Raw genomic sequence first — 17,203 nt, forward strand, 5'->3', positions numbered from 1 at the left:
AGCAAACCGTAATTACAAGACTGCTTCATACATTTGAAGGCAATTAAATGGGGGATGTGTTGCTTATTATGCCTAGTCAGATTTATTTAGTGCTTGGGTTGGTAAAATAAAGAAGTTACACAGTATGAAAGGTAGGCAAGGTTCAACACCTCTTATTTTCATTGTACACTGTATGTCCATAAATAGTACAGAAATTGGAGTTCTAGAAGTATATTGTATTTGTTTTAACATTTTATTCTCATTTTACTTTTATCTCTATTGTATTCTTTGTGTCTTCATGTGTTAATTTCAATATATTTTATGACTGTTCTTTCTTTACATGGGACTTTACTAAAGAGAACATAGCTTTACTAGCAGAAACTGCCCTAAGGTTTTTGGAGTTGGTGCAGCTGAAGAACCTAAACATGGAGAATGATCCCAGCAGTGAGGAGCTGGATGAGACGTCCCACCCCAATGAGAGCTATGACACAGGTAAGTCTGCATTATGGCTTTATCTGTCTCAGACACAACATAATGGAATACATTAAGGATTATCTATGGTTTTTCATTATGATTGTTGCTATGGCAATCTAAGGGATGCAGTGGGAAAAAAAGGAACCAATAAGGTGCAGCTTATTCAATCAGTCTTTATAGAGATTCTGTCATGCAGAGCAAAGTGTATCTTTAAATCTTTATCACACTCAGTTGCTGCCTTGAAATACTCTGGGGGTGATGATGTTACCCTTTCTACCATGTGAAAGTATTCAGGCCGGGCAAATAGTCCAGCTGAGTTGAAAATTGAAAAAATTCAACACTCTACTTGTTCCCCCTTTTTTATTTATTTATTCTTCTTGTTATTGTTTATCTATAAAAATATTTGAACAAGAATATAGAAAAAATTCTAGCCCCCAAATGGGGGTGGGTGGAACTGGGCCAAGAATTGGTTTCAAGGAAGAGGATCAAATGCTCCCCCAAAACTGGAAGCACGGGTACTGGTATTTTACTGCAATTGAGGAAGGGAGCACTAGGAAGTAAATATAAGTGGGTCAGAGGTTGGGTTATAACCACCTGCTGACCACTCAAATATGCTGTGAACTGGCCGTGCAATTGTCAGTTCCGGAGGTCAAGTGGTTAAAGAGACGGTATAAAAAGCGATGTTTACATCAGCCCTTCTCAAACCTGAGGTTGCTAGGGGTTCCTTGAGCAGTGGCAAACTGAACATCTACCTACACTGACCACCAATACAGGAGGGAATGTCTACACTGAGGACACGTGAGCAGACACCACAATTTTGACTGTCTTTTTTTTTAAATTTTGTTTTTATTATTTAATTTCAAGATTATTACTGAAAACTGTTGTGTAGAGCTGAAAGATGTATAAATATGATCTGCCCTGACTGATAAATATGCTAAGTATGCTGTAGGTATAATCCTCTTTAGCAGGGGTTTTTCAAGATCTGAAAGTTATCTGGCTTACATGAACCAACAGGATCTTTCTTTCTTGTGCTGTTGTGTCATTCATGATGCAATGGGGATTGCAGACAAAAGAAGTGGCTTCCAGTGACTTTACGCAAAAGTAAAAATAAAAAAAGTTGGGCTTTAAAGTACAGAAGGATAAGAGCCTCTGGTGGGTGTCCCTATCCCTGGTGTGTGTGTTTGTTTTTTTTTTTTGCCAGAAAGCAAAGCGAAATTTCAGATGCATGGACAGAAGCACATGGGAAATATAAGCTCTGACAATGGTTTTCCTATCCCAAATAACGCGTGCTTCACTGCTCTTTGTATGGCATCACCAAGAACACCAGTGTACCTGAAACCAAAAGAGAAACACTTTTTTTTTTTTTTTGGTTGAGTTATGCTTTAACCGTCTCCCGCCCGCCATATAAGGTAATGACGGGCGCAAGGCGGTTCTCTCGTTCAGGGAGGATGTCATGTGAAGTCTCCTCTGGGAGCGCGCGGCAGTGCGCTGTGTCCCTCGGACACAGCAGATCATCGATCAATGGAAAGATGCTCATCAGTGTCCATCACTGCAGCCTCATTAGCACACATCAGTGAAGGAGAAAAATCACTTATTTACAAAATTTTGCAACAAAAACGAAGAACTTTTTTTTTTTTTTTTTTTTTCTCAATATTTTCAGTTGTTTTTGGTTTGTTTAGCAAAAAATTAAAAAACCCAGAGGTGATTAAATACCAACAAAAGAAAGCTCTATCTGTCTCAAAAAATGATAAAAATTTCATATGGGTACAGTGTTGCATGACAGCACAATTGTCATTCAGAGTGCGACAGCGCTGAAAACTGTCCTGGGCAGGAAGGGGGTATAAGTGCCCTGTAGGCAAGGGGTTAAAGCAGGGCGGATACTCTCAACATTTTTCTTTGTTTACAATTTCAGCTAGTTTGCAAGTTAGCAGATCTCACAGATTCAAGATTCATAATCTGAGACAAAATTGTTGGTCCTTTCCCTCATGCCAGGGTGCTAGGCGTTATCCTAGACTCTGACCTCTCCTTTGGGCCCCACATCCCCTCACTGGCTAAATCCTGCCACCTCAACCTCCGGAACATTTCAAAAATCAGCCCCTTTCTGACCAATGACACCATAAAACAACTTATCCACGCCTTTGTTATATCCCACCTTGATTACTGCAACTCCCTCCTCACTGGTCTACCGTTACACAGGCTATCCCCCCTTCAGTCTATTATGAATGCTGCTGCTAGACTCATACACCTTACCAACCGATCAGTGTCTGCTACCCCTCTCTGCCAATCCCTCCACTGGCTTCCACTAACCCAGTGTTTCTCAACTCCAGTCCTCATGGACCCCCAACAGGTCATGTTTTCAGGATTTCCATTATTTTGCACAGGTGATTTGATCAGTTTCACTGCCTTAGTAATTACCACAGCTGTTTCATCTGAGGGAAATCCTGAAAACATGACCTGTTGGGGGTCCATGAGGACTGGAGTTGAGAAACACTGCACTAACCCAATGTATAAAATTCAAAATACTAACCACAGCTTACAAAGCCATCCACAACACTGCTCCTAGCTACATCACTAACCTCATCCGCAGATATTGCCCACTCCGCTCCTCCCATGATATCCTCCTCTCTATCTCCCTCATCGCCTCCTCCCACGCTCACCTCCAGGACTTCTCCAGAGCCTCTCCCATCCTCTGGAACTCCTTACCACAGCATGTCCAGTCAGCCCCCACCCTGTCTGCCTTTAGGCGATCTTTGAAAACGCACTTCTTCAGGGAAGCCTACCCCACCTCCACCTAAGAACTGTACTTGAATCGCCTCCACCAGATCATCACCCACAGCTATCGCCTTTTGTATCATCTCCCCCTTCCTTTAGATTGTAAGCTGCACGAGCAGGGCCCTCCTATTCCTTCTGTACTGAAATGTATTGTAATTGTACTGTCTCCCTTATATTGTAAAGCGCTGCGCAAACTGTTGGCGCTATATAAATCCTGTATAATAATAATAATTCGTTATATCTATTAACTGCTCTGGCACTGGAAACTATTTAGGAGTGTTTTCTATTAATTGTTGCTTTTTAAAAGAAAGCTGTATAAAACGAGGCCAAACCTATCCAGTAATAAACTGATTTTTGCTGCAGGTGAAGGGAACATTAAAGTGATTCTAAAAACTCATCATTGGCTCACACAGTAGCAAGAGCCATCGGCTCCTGCTGATGTCAATCACAGCCAGTGAGCCAATGAGTAGAGAGAACATAGAGTGAGGCCGGGCCAAGCTAAGTGTGTGAATACACAGCACGCGGCTCGGGAGTGAGCCTGGTCGAGTGCCCCATGGCTTACTGTGTCTGAAAAATTCACCCTCTATTTTTCCTATTTACCATTATCATTGAAAGTTAAAGTAAAAGAAAATCCCTAATTTTGGGTTGTTCCCAGAAAAGTAATGGACAAGAAATCTTCCAACTGGGACACTAGTTCTAGGGGCCCGAGGAATTACCTTAATTTGCAGGGATTTCCTCTCACTTCTGTTTGGCTATAGGACAGGAAGTGAAGGGAAATCTCCACAATGGAACAAAGATGGCAAAAAAGAGAAAAAATCTGACAGGAGTTATAACTCTCCCTTTATCTAAAATGGGGAAAAAAAGTTTTGCCTATAATTCTACTTTAAAAGGAAGCCCTCCAGCGGCATTCTGTCGCTGCTTTCAGAGTTTCTTTCTTCCAGGTTTGCGGACTTTGGACGTTTAAATTGTCCAGCCATGATGACTTCACTCCTGTGCATGCACACAGAAGTCACAGCCACAGCACAGATCTCTGAATGGATGGCACAGTCCTGTCAGCGTGAAGTACCCATGTGCCAGTGATGTCACCGGCTGCTACTAAAGTAAATATCTCCTAAACCGTGCACATTTAGGAGATATTTACTGTTCCTACAGGTAATCCTTAGTATAGATTTGTAGGTATAAATCAGGGCTAAACAAATTCCGGGCACCAGGTCGCCATGGTGACTAGAAAATACGACCTGGCGCCTGGGCTGTTGTCGTCCCCAGTGGTGTAGCATAGGGGATTGCAGACAAGCACAACATTGCCGGGCAGCCTGCAGGTGTCACTGCCACGTTTGTGAGGCTGAAGTGTAGAGAGGAGCGGTGCTGTGAGGCCGGAGAGCGGTGGGATTGTGAAGGGTGGGTTAAGGGAGATGCGGGGCTGCACATTAGTAGGAGGGGCGGGTCAAAAGAGGAGCGTAGCTGGCAGGCCGTGTCCCCTGTGCGGCTCTCGGTGACACCTGCTGCTTCGGGGAGACTCTCGGCCTCAGCTCGGAGCAGGAACTGGCGGCATAACTGCCAGTGTGGCCACCTATTTTATTATTATTTTTTTTAATTTTCAATCTTTTCTTCGTGAATTTAGGAACAAATAAAACCCCAGTGGTGATTAAATACGACAAAAAAAGCTCTGTCTCAAAAAGATAAAAATTTAATTAGGGTACAGTGTTGGATGACCGCGCAATTGTCCTTTTACCCTTGGTTCACATTTGTGCGAGGACCCGAACAAATACCTGCAGCAGCACCACCTGCACAGAGGAATGCGGGACCGACGTGCGGGTGCTAATAATTCTAATGGCACGCTGCCCGCACTGGAAATCGCAACCATACGTGGAACCTCGGTTCCCGTGCGGGCTGCGATTTCCAAAGTAGTGCAAGGACTTCTTCCCTGCATGTCCCAGGGCACGGGAGTCCAATCAAATGAATGGGCACCTATGCCCGCCCAAATTACAGCCTGCATGACCACACACCAGGGCTTAAATTATGACAGTTGAGAGTTGAAAATTGGCCTGGACAGGAAAGGAGAGAAAGTAACCAGTAGGCAAGTGGTTATAAAAAAACTGGCCCCTAACCTTCTTTTTTTTTTTTTTTTTTCTCTTCTTTAGCTGGCTCCTAGATTCATAGCAAATTTTGTCAAATCGAAGTATAAGTCAAAAAGCAGAGTTTACTACAGCTTTAACAATGTTCCATTTAGCAGATACTCTATTTAAGAAACATAAATAGTTGCTGTGCTGCCTCTACTAAGTGAATATAGTACCCTACTTACATGTGGGTGCCCCACAAATGTGTGTGTCCCTCAATGCCCTATGGGCCAACAAAAATGTATCCCTCTTGCCCAATGACTTAATACATCCCTAGATTGGGAAAACAATATTCAAACAGCACATGTGCTAAGGAATAAATAAATACAAACGTGACAATGTACCATCAAACTAAGAATACAGTGAATTTGTATGCAAAAAATAAGTCCCAGTCAACGTGCAAACATTTGAAAGTTCCAATATGAAAAAATATCTGCATCCAACGTAAAAACTATGTGATATAATGGTTAATCTTCTTATCCATGAAAATCCTTTAAGTGCTCCAATTAGTGCTCCCCCACCAGAGCCCCACTCACCACAAATAATTGACCACCTTCAGTGGTAGGTCAGATAGCGCAGTCGATGTTACAGCCCTCTCCTGTAGTGAGTTAGCAGTCTATATGATCTTGATGCCTCTATCTGCTGGTTACGGACTCCATATGTGAAAGCACCTTCAGATCATTCACTGAAAACTCCCTCATAACATCCACAGTACTCCTCCACCCTACGTGTTTCGTCATATGATGTCAACAGGAGCGTGATATATTTAGGACATACAGCTTTTGAACAGGCTTTGAAATTGCACCTAGAACATCACTGCACAGGGTGAACCAGGGATTGACAAATTTGCTTTGAATCTAGCCAACTAAAAAAAAAGTTAGGAGTCAGTTTTTTAAATCGGCTGTCCGGTGCCCCCGGAAATGAAAGAGAGGAAAAAGTAAAGAAAGAAACTTAGTCCTTTATATGTACAATGAGGTCCCTTCACCTCTATAGTGTGTACAGAGGAATCCTCCAGAAAAGTGGCGCTCTCCCACCTCCACCTTCCTCACATACACACACACAGAACAGGGCCTGCTCTGCTTCCCCATACACGTGTCTATAGGAGGGGGGGCTGAGGTGCCAACACCTGGCCGGTAGTAGGTACACTGTGCCCCCCATCTACTCGGTGGTGCCCTTCTCTTAGCTGAGGCAGGATGGGCCCAGTCCATGCTCCACCCCTCCCCCAGGGCCAGAGGAAGCAGTGACACCATGGCAGGCTGGCTGAAGCAGTGGGACAGGGAGCTGCTGACACATGGAAATCTGTGAGCCCAGGCCTGGCGCACCATTCCGCCGTCTCACACACTGCTCTGCCTCGGGCCTGGCATTATTACCTGATATCTGACAGATGTATACCGGGTGACAGCAGTAAGGAGGACTGACAGAAGGACAGTGGAGAAATGGCGGACGGTTCTGATTGGTCAGCACCATTCGTGTGACGGTGTAGACCAATTAGAATGCCTCTTGTCAATACACTGAGATGTATGTTACATAGTTTGTCTGGCTGAAAAAAGACAAAAGCCCATCCAGTTCAACCATTAAAAAAAAAAAAAAAAATGTTATAATCCTACACCCACAGTTGATCCAGAGGAAGGCAAAAAAAAACCCAGATGGATTAAGTCGCGGTAACTTCAAATCCTTGGAGCAGTGAGGCGGTGTCCTGGTGCCTGAGAAAAGCCTAGGCACCAGGACACAATTTCTAGTCTCCATGGTGACCTGGTGCCTGGGATTTTTTTTTTTTTTTTTTTTTTTTTGAGCCCTGGGGTAGACCAAGGAGATAATATTTTTTGACAAGTAAGAACCATGCTGTGGGAGCTGTCTACATTTGCTCAAAAAATGTGATGGTTGAATAGTCCCACCATATGCTCTCGTTAGAGCCATCAGGGAACAGCCCTGGAAAGAATCTGAATATAAAAAAGAAAAGTTGATGTATATCTAAAGGAGGGGTATCATCATCAGCTAAGATACTTTTTGGGAAATGCTTTAAATCGTTATTTGCTTTTTAATCCTCCCACTTGTATATTCTTGAAATTGCCTGAAGACTAACTGTCTGGTATGTGAAATATCTTGTAGCACAAAAGGCAGTTTCATTAGCTGTCATGGTGCCTGAAATTGTAACTGCTGACTCACTATTGACATTTACAGTTATATAATAATGCAAATAGTGTGATTACAAAACCCTGAACAACTTCATTTAGATTATTGTGAAAGAATAGTGACACAATCCGAGGTCCAAGTACACTTGAAATCAGGAACAACCTGAATCTCCTGGTAAACAACTTCATAAATTTTCTTCCGTGCCAGGAAAACAAAAAAATTAAAATGGTGTATTACTGTTTTAAAATCTTTATTAAAATAATGTATTACATCTATTCACATTGGAAAGTGCTAAATGAGCATCCCCTAAAAGGCTTAGTTGTATTGCTGCCTCCAGCATACACTGCAATTATCATCGATCTGTATTTACACCTCTGAAATTTACTTGTGTGCACAGGGTCCCCCCCAACACATTTTGTCAAGGGATAGGGCTTTTAGGCCTAAAGTTGGCCATAAAGCTGATCAATATTTGGCTAGCGCAGCAGCGACCAGCGGAATTTCAATCAGTGTATGAGCTCCACCACTTGACAGAAATCGATTCAACTTCAGTCAAAAAGAGTGTTGGTAAATTTTACATCAGTCAGTGGCTGCAGCTGCTAATCCGTGTATTCTGGCAGCAGTGGGAGTCACTGTCAGAATACATTGTACCAGTGCGGGGGGGGCGAAATTGGTCCATCCACCTTTTTGCTGGTTGAGCAAAAGGTTATCCATGTACAATCTACATGCTCGCTTGATTTCCAACATATGTAACTGAACCACATGATTTCCATGAATGAGGCCCCTCTATAGGTACTAATCCATACCAATGGTTACATTGGATATTCCTTCTACACTGACATGTGGAGAACATAAATGGTGGGTGCCAATACACATAGTATGTGAATCCGGCTGAATTGGGGAGAAAATACAATTGGGTACGTTAACAACAAATCTTGTTTATTGGCTGCTGTTTTTCTAATAAGCTGGTGCCCGGTGTTTCAGCTGTGTTTCCCCGTCTTATTCTCTAGTCTAAACACATTTGGTTGCGCAAGGCATGATTAGGGCCACAAATATAAACTCATGAGGATAGCTGTATTATGTTTTTCATATTCCACTACCCTCTAGAGTCTATAGCCAGCTTTAGACTGTTATTATCAAGCATTCTACAAAGATGTTTGATTTGAAGTTCTTAGGTGTTTTTGTTTGTGGCTTTTTTTTTTATCATTTTAGTGCAATATATACCGTGTTAACATTAATTTTTTTAACTGTACCAAGGTACTTAACTACAAAGGTGTTGGCATTAACACTTACTATTATTTTTTGTGCTTAGAATTGCAGGCTTTACATGAGATGGTCCAGCAAAAGGTGGTGACTTTGCTCAGTGACCCAGAGAACATAGTAAAACAGACATTAATGGAAAATGGAATCACCAGGCTTTGTGTGTTTTTTGGGCGACAAAAAGCCAATGATGTTCTTCTCTCTCATATGATCACTTTTCTCAATGATAAAAATGACTGGCACCTTAGAGGAGCATTTTTTGACAGCATTGTAGGTATGTAAATGCTAAAAAAAAAAAAAAAGAAATCAATCAAGTAGTCCTATACAAGTATTTAAAAAAAACTGAATTAAAGATTTCTGTGGCTTTTTCTAATGCACGAAGCCTTTACAAGCAAGCTTGGCCTTTGTTTTGGATTTCTGTTGGTTTAAGGAACGTTTTTGGTTTTTGTAGGTTGACTTCATATTTTTTGTATTAAAGTGGTAGTAAACATGGAGCAATACAAAAGCAAAAAATTTCCCTTCAAGCTAAAGGCATAATGTCCTAGTATGCATTGCATACTAGCACATTATGAAAGGCTTACCTTCAAACAAAGTCTTCCAGTGGTGCGCTGTCACCACTGCAGAGGCTTCCATCTTTGCCTGGTCTTCCTCCCGGGTTCTCGGGTTGTGGCTGCCTGAATGGCAAAGCCACAATGGCATCACTCCTGCACATGGCGTATCCCGGCCTTGGCACAGAGCTCTAAAGGAATGGCATGAGTATGCATTATTGTAAAAAATCTTTCAAGATTTGCTTCCCCCCTAGCCCCCCTAAAAACTTATGAGTTTGAAATCGATCCAGCTCTGTGTCCGAAAGCAGAATTGCTGCTCTCTCCCTCCTCACTGGACATTGAAGTAGCATCAGGAGCCATCGGTTCCTGCTGCTGCTGCCAATTAAATCCAGTGAGGAGGGAGTGGGGTCCAGACTGAGCCACACTATGTGTTTCTATAGACTCACAAAGCCAAGCCTGGTAGCAGGCCCATACATCTGTCTCCATAGCATGCACTTGTTATGGGGGCAGACATTGAAGAGGAGGAGCAGATATATGATAGGGTGGAAACATTTCACTGCCCATCATGTATAGTCATATCTGCCTTTTGGAAGTCCATTGAAATACATTCTCTTCTGCACATGCCCTCCAGGTCTTTGCTTCAGAACTGTCAATATTTGATGTTGTGTAATTGTCTACCTATAGTTCAGTGGAATGATTTGTACAATGATCTGTAGCTGGATTGCACAACCTTGTTGATCTTGTGTTTCTCTCAATTTATTATTTTTACAGGTGTTGCAGCTTATGTAGGGTGGCAGAGTTCTTCCATCCTAAAGCCACTTCTCCAGCAAGGGCTGAGCGATGTGGAAGAGTTTGTGATATTTAAGGCCCTCAATGCTCTCACATGTATGTGCCAACTGGGCCTCCTTCAGAAACCCCACATCTATGAATTCTCTTGTGACATTGGTATGCTCCTGAAAATATTTATTTTTTTAACTTGGAAATGTTTCTCTTGGTATAGTTTACATTTGTGTATAACATGTTAGTGAGCATTGATTAAGTTCGCTGATGTAAAAAAAAAAAAAAATACACACGCCAGGTCACCATTGCGACTAGAAATTGCATGCTGGCACCACTGACTTCAATGCCAAAACTGCTTCCCACTGACTTCAATGCAAAAACTCCTGTAATAGCAATCCTATGTGGACACTTATCTCCGCACTCTACTCTTTCACTTGCGAGTCTGGAACACACTGCTACAAACTTGCAGAGGACTCTTTTTAGAATGGCTCTCAAAACGCAATGCGTATGGATCACATCTGTGTGAACCACCTCAATAGGAACACATAATATCTAGCCTGTCATGCGAATCTGTGATTTTGAAAATGCATCCAGACTTGCATATGTGTGAACCAGAGTGGCTCCATTCTCACCTTGGAATTTTTGGATTGCGGCAGAATTGCTGTGATCGCAAAATGCAGGATCAAGTGCCATTTTTTTTTTTCTTTTTTCCAGTGATGCCTAAAACGTGGTGTGGATTTGTCATGATCGTGGAAATTCACAGTGCGTGAAGCTTGTCACTCAAAAGTTGCCTTGCTTTGGGTGCTGACAACCCACACTATGCTGGAAAAAAAAAAATGCCTCCTAACTTTTTTAGCTGGCTCCTAAATTTAAAGCAAATTTGTTGTGCCCTGTATACAGTTATACAGTCAGGTCCATAAATATTGGGACATCGACACAATTCTAACATTTTTGGCTCTATACACCACCACAATGGATTTGAAATGAAACAAACAAGATGTGCTTTAACTGCAGACTGTCCGCTTTAATTTGAGGGTATTTACATCTAAATCAGGTGAACAGTGTTGGAATTACAACACTTTGCATATGTGCCTCCCACTTCTTAAGGGACCAAAAGTAATGGGACAGAATAATAATCATAAATCAAACTTTCACTTTTTAATACTTGGTTGCAAATCCTTTCCAGTCAATTACAGCCTGAAGTCTGGAACGCATAGACATCACCAGACGCTGGGTTTCATCCCTGGTGATGCTCTGACAGGCCTATACTGCAACTGTCTTCAGTTCCTGCTTGTTCTTGGGGCATTTTCCCTTCAGTTTTGTCTTCAGCAAGTGAAATGCATGCTCAATCAGATTCAGGTCAGGTGATTGACTTGGCCATTGCATAACATTCCACTTCTTTCCCTTAAAAAAACTCTTTGGTTGCCTTTGCAGTATGCTTTGGGTCATTGTCCATCTGCACTGTGAAGTGGTGTCCAATGAGTTCTGAAGCATTTGGCTGAATATGAGCAGATAATATTGCCCGGAACACTTCAGAATTCATCCTGCTGCTTTTGTCAGCAGTCACATCATCAATAAATACAAGAGAACCAGTTCCATTGGCAGCCATACATGCCCATACCATGACACTACCACCACCATGCTTCACTGATGAGGTGGTATGCTTAGGATCATGAGCAGTTCCTTTCCTTCTCCATACTCTTCTCTTCCCATCACTCTGGTACAAGTTGATCTTGGTCTCATCTGTCCATAGGATGTTATTCCAGAACTGTGAAGGCTTTTTTAGATGTCGTTTGGCAAACTCTAATCTGGCCTTCCTGTTTTTGAGGCTCACCAATGGTTTACATCTTGTGGTGAACCCTCTGTATTCACTCTGGTGAAGTCTTCTCTTGATTGTTGACTTTGACACGCATACACCTACCTCCTGGAGAGTGTTCCTGATCTGGCCAACTGTTGTGAAGGGTGTTTTCTTCACCAGGGAAAGAATTCTTCGGTCATCCACCACAGTTGTTTTCCGTGGTCTTCCGGGTCTTTTGGTGTTGCTGAGCTCACCGGTACGTTCCTTCTTTTTAAGAATGTTCCAAACAGTTGTTTTGGCCACGCCTAATGTTTTTGCTATCTCTCTGATGGGTTTGTTTTGTTTTTTCAGCCTAATGATGGCTTGCTTCACTGATGGTGACAGCACTTTGGATCTCATCTTGAGAGTTGACAGCAACAGATTCCAAACGCAAATAGCACACTTGAAATGAACTCTGGACCTTTTATCTGCTCATTATAATTGGGATAATGAGGGAATAACACACACCTGGCTATGGAACAGCTAAGAAGCCAATTGTCCCATTACTTTTGGTCCCTTAAAAAGTGGGAGGCACATATGCAAACTGTTGTAATTCCTACACCGTTCACCTGATTTGGATGTAAATACCCTCAAATTAAAGCTGACAGTCTGCAGTTAAATTACATCTTGTTCGTTTCATTTCAAATCCATTGTGGTGGTGTATAGAGCCAAAAATGTTAGAATTGTGTCGATGTCCCAATATTTATGGACCTGACTGTATATTGTGTTTTTTCTGCTTTTATTTGTTCCTTGCCCTTTTGAGACAATTGCAGCTTTCTGAATATGCAGGTAATCCATGCCATTGGAGAGCAATGATATCTGACTGAGAATCTTTTCATTCTCCGTCAGATATCTGCTTGTGGAAGGTCATTGTAATATATGTCCTTGGCATTTTACTGGAAACCGCAAGAGCCAGTAGTGTCAGTAGATCAAGAAATCAAATCTTGTGCTTCTGATAGACTGCCTTATGCTGTTTTCATGATTATTGGTTTAGGAGTACCTTATTTATTGGATTTTGAGACTGAACATTTGGTGAGTTGTGAAGCTTTATCTCAGTGGGAGCCTGATGTCAGTCAAAGTTTCTGTAAATAAGGGATATTTCATTGACACCTAGTTACTGGAATTCTCCTTTTAAAAAAGTAGTAATGCCTAAGTTTGGGTTGTTTTAAAGCAGTAGTGAAACGCTTAAAAAAAACAAAAAAAAAAAAAATGGTTCCCCGCAGGCTCGTGTCATGATGTGGTAGCATGCATTGTATACTAGCACATTATGACAGACTTGCCTAAAAAAGCAGATCCCTCCAGTGACACGCAATCACCACTGACAGGAAATCCATCTTCACCCAGTTTTCCTTCCGAGTTCCTGGGCTCCAGCTGTTTGAATGGCTGAGCTGCGATGAGGTCACGGCCGCAACACAGATCTCTCAATGGATGGCTGAGTGGATTAGATCAGTGCTCATGTGCTGGTGATCTCACTGGCTGCTGCACATGTAAATATCTGTGTACGTTTAGAAGATATTTTACTGTACCTACAGGTAAGCCTTATTAAAGGGTTGCCTGTAGATACAAGATAAACATGGGCGTTTACTAACGCTTTAAAATAGAAAACAGTGTGCCAATATGGCGCTAACTTAGACTCAACCTGTAACTGGTCACTTTTGGGTTGACTGGCCTTTTTAATTTTGAGTTGCTTCAACCATGACACGGAGATCAAATGCTCTGCTTGGCATTTTCTTTTTACTTTATAGTTTAGAAAATGTAAATGAGGACGACGTTACCTTACTGAGGGATGGATTCTCTCTAAAATGAAAGATGCTAATGTGAGATTCAACTAACTAATGCATCAAAACTAAGATTTCAGAAATGAGATCTCATCAGAGACTATACAAATATGCTTGCTCTCAGACACAATTTTGATGTTCTTTATTTGCATAAAAGTATGTTAAATAAACATTGTGTGATTCTCTTTTTTGCAGCTCCTTTTTTGTGCCATCCAAACTTGTGGATACGTTATGGAGCTGTGGGGTTTATTACTACAGTAGCTCAACAGTTAAATATTGCTGATGTTTATTGTAAGTTGATGCCCTACCTTCATCCTTTCATTACTCAACCTATAATTCAGGTATGTCTACTGTAGCGTAATACCATGTTTGTGTGTGGGTGTTTGAGGACTGCTAGCAGAGATTATTAAATGCATTTAAAAATCAAAGTAAAAGTATAAAAATCAGTTGCTTTACTTTCAGTTCCTTGCCTGTTTTCTGTTGAATCATTTGCAATGCACCTTTCTGTTTACAGATAGACTAAGAAGTTGTGTTGTCCCTTACTGAAAGTTACACTCCAGTCAATTATGAAAATGAAACCATGAGATGTGTACAGGGAGCATAACCCACCTATTCTGTAGTTGTTTTTTCATCTAGGCATTATTTTGCACAGCCCATCACCCCCTTTTACGTCAGCAATCTGGACATGCTGGAATGCACCTGGTGTTAAAGCGGAACTAAATCTACATTTAAAAAAAGTTGTGATTAGACAGTTTTACTTCTAGAATAGACAAGCTATGTACCTTCTGCAGTTGAACAGTTGAAAAAGTATGGCTTTGGTTTTTTCTTCTTTTTGGGGGGGGTGTTTTTTTTTTTTTTTTGTTGTTTTTTGGCAAATCATACTTGCCTAGGTGGATGCAGCATTGGTCCAATGCTGCATCTATCCCTCGCTGGCTCTAAGTGTGAAAACTCCGCAATCACATGACCGCTGAGTTCTCACAGCCGCTCCGAGCAGAGAGTGGTTTCTGTCAGTCACCTCTGTCTGCTCGGCAGGGGTTATAACCCTATCCTCTATTCAAAATGAAAAAAGGTTTGCCTTTAGTTCTACTTTAACATTCTCATGAAAAGGGGCATTTTTACATTTTGACATAAAGCAGAACTAAACCTTCATACTATTACAGCTGAAAAGCTTTTAGCCTTTATTTAGATCTGCTGTCTCCATGGTGTTGCACATGTGATAATCTATGACACCAGCCATTTGATGCCCTAACATTTCACTGGTAACTGTACAAGTTATCACTAAAGGCATCCCTTGCAATTAGCTGTTTTGGGAGACCAGTGATTTTCCAATGGGGACACTTGGTCAATTCAACTTTCTGATGGGATTTTTCTTGCTTTGGAAAGATCTCCTCTCACATCCAATTGTGTATTGAAACAGGAATTAAAAGAAAATATCCAGTGAGACAGGAACAGCAATACATTTAAAAAAAAATAATTTCAGGCATTTCTCCTGTAGCAAAAAAGGAGTGTCACAAGCATTCTGTTGAAGAATGGAGATGAACACTTATTCATGAAATGTCCAACGTTTTGCGGTCACTTAGGGTTCCTTTCTTCAACATGGTTTGAATTATTCTCTATGCTATACAAAAAAAAAAGAAGTTTTGACATTAGATACACTTTAAGAAAGTACAAGCCTACTGCCCTACAACACAGATATCAGAATTGACCTAACTTATGTCCTTTCCTTTTTATTTTTTAAATCTTGTTTTTATCTTTTGTAATTCTCCCTATTCCTAACAGATAGACAAAGAAATTGTTCTGTTGAGTGTGCTGAAAGAGCCTGTAAGCCGCTCAATTTTTGACTATGCCCTGCGATCAAAGGACATTGCAAGCCTCTTTAGACATCTTCAGATGCGTCAGAAAAAGAGGAACGGCACTCTTCCAGAGTGTCCTCCTCCTGAAGATCCAGCTATTGCTCAGCTCCTGAAGAAGCTTTTGTCACAGGTATGACCATGTTTAGTGCTAATTTTTCTACAAGACATTTTCAGTGTTCTACATACTAATTTCTCTAAACGCCTTTCTTTTTTTTTTTTTTCTTTGTTGGTCTTGACTGGGGGTCCCTCCTAGAAAATTCACCATTTTCTGTTTACAGATATATATAATGTAAATTGGATGTTGTTTTTTTGTCTTTTGTATCAATATTTAGGCTTTTTATTATTATTATTCAGGATTTATATAGCGCCAACAGTTTGCTCAGTGCTTTACAATGTAACGGGAGACAATACAGTTCAATACAAGAGGGTTAGGAGGGCCCTGCTCCTTGGAGCTTACAATCTAAGAAGGCCTGACATTGAAGAGATAACTTAAAGGCATCTAAAGATTTGTGCACATGTCATTTTTCATCTGAGATATAAGAATTTCTCTAAAAATATATAATTGTAAGATATTTACTCCCAGTGTTCTCAAGATTTTTGCTGTCCTCACATAAAGATGGTGTGATATGTAGTTAGTAAAATTAAAGTTCATCTCCAGACGCTGTAGTCTTCCAGGTCCTCTGCTGATTTGGAGAGGTGGGCTGTGATGTCACTATCTGCACCTCACCCAATCATAGAAGGCTTTGCACTGACTGAGAAAAATGCAGGATGCTCTCTAAAGGCAGTTGTGCCAAGCAAGTAGGCATGTGGCTACTATGCAGCAGGGCAGCTGCTCAGAACCCAGAAGACTGCATCAATCACTTTAATAGCAGTGAATACTACAGTGATTCTCTGCTTCCACATCAATCCCACAGGTATGAAATATGCATACTTTTTATTGATTCAAGCTGGATCCATGTCACTATATAATGAAAACCATACCTGGTGATGAGCCTTAAAGACTGGTTTGCAAAAATATCTGCGCTTGCAGTGGATTGAATTTAAGTGGTTGTAAAGTCTTGAGTTTTTTTTTACCTTCATGCATTCTATGCATGAAGGTAAAAAAAATTTGTGTGCAGCAGCCCCCCTAGTACTTACCTGAACCCCATCTCAATAAAGCGATATGCACGAGAGCAGTTGCTCTCTGGGATCTTTCCCTCCTAATTGGCTGAGACAGCAGCACTACTGTCAATCACAGCCAGTGAGCCAATGAGGAAAGAGCGTGGGCGGGGCTGAGTCTTATAGTGCAGACTTTTTTTTTTTTTTTTTTTTTTTTACAGTGCAAGAAATTTTTCCAGCACCTGAAAGGTTTGCTTGCTAAGTTAAATGTAGAGAAGTGTGGAAGGATACAGACTTTCCAAACAAGGGAATAAAATTTACAAGCTTTATTACATAGACAATTTCTGTTAAAAAGCTTGGCAAACATGTAGTTTTTAAAAAAGAAATGTGCCCCACCATCAAAAGGGGAAGAACCACCAATACAAATACATAGAGCAATAAATACGAAAGACCATAGTTCCAAAAAAGTGTACATCATAGTTGGGGGAAATCCTGCTGTCTCTCAGATCTTTAGCATGTTTCGCAGATAATGTCTGCTTCTTCAGGAGGAGGGGGAGTTATTTATATTAGTTTTAAA

The 17,203-nt window shown here is 41.2% G+C and overlaps 1 protein-coding gene across 3 annotated transcripts in view; it reads left to right on the forward strand.

Moving 5' to 3' along the window:
- PIK3R4 (phosphoinositide-3-kinase regulatory subunit 4) overlaps window positions 1-17,203 on the forward strand; it is an 81,253-nt gene that overhangs the window by 24,854 nt on the left and 39,196 nt on the right. For all 3 annotated transcript variants that reach the window (XM_089652060.1, XM_089652062.1, XM_089652061.1), the window contains exons 5-9: window positions 337-471; window positions 8,785-9,006; window positions 10,052-10,225; window positions 13,871-14,016; window positions 15,455-15,658. In XM_089652060.1, coding sequence (XP_089508186.1) covers window positions 337-471; window positions 8,785-9,006; window positions 10,052-10,225; window positions 13,871-14,016; window positions 15,455-15,658 — 881 coding nt within the window. The remainder of the gene's footprint in view (window positions 1-336; window positions 472-8,784; window positions 9,007-10,051; window positions 10,226-13,870; window positions 14,017-15,454; window positions 15,659-17,203) is intronic.

The sequence above is a fragment of the Staurois parvus genome, unplaced genomic scaffold (assembly GCF_062004578.1).
Source record: "Staurois parvus isolate SC_StPar_1 unplaced genomic scaffold, SC_StPar_1.0 ptg000670l, whole genome shotgun sequence".
In the NCBI taxonomy this organism is placed as follows: Eukaryota; Metazoa; Chordata; class Amphibia; order Anura; family Ranidae; genus Staurois; species Staurois parvus.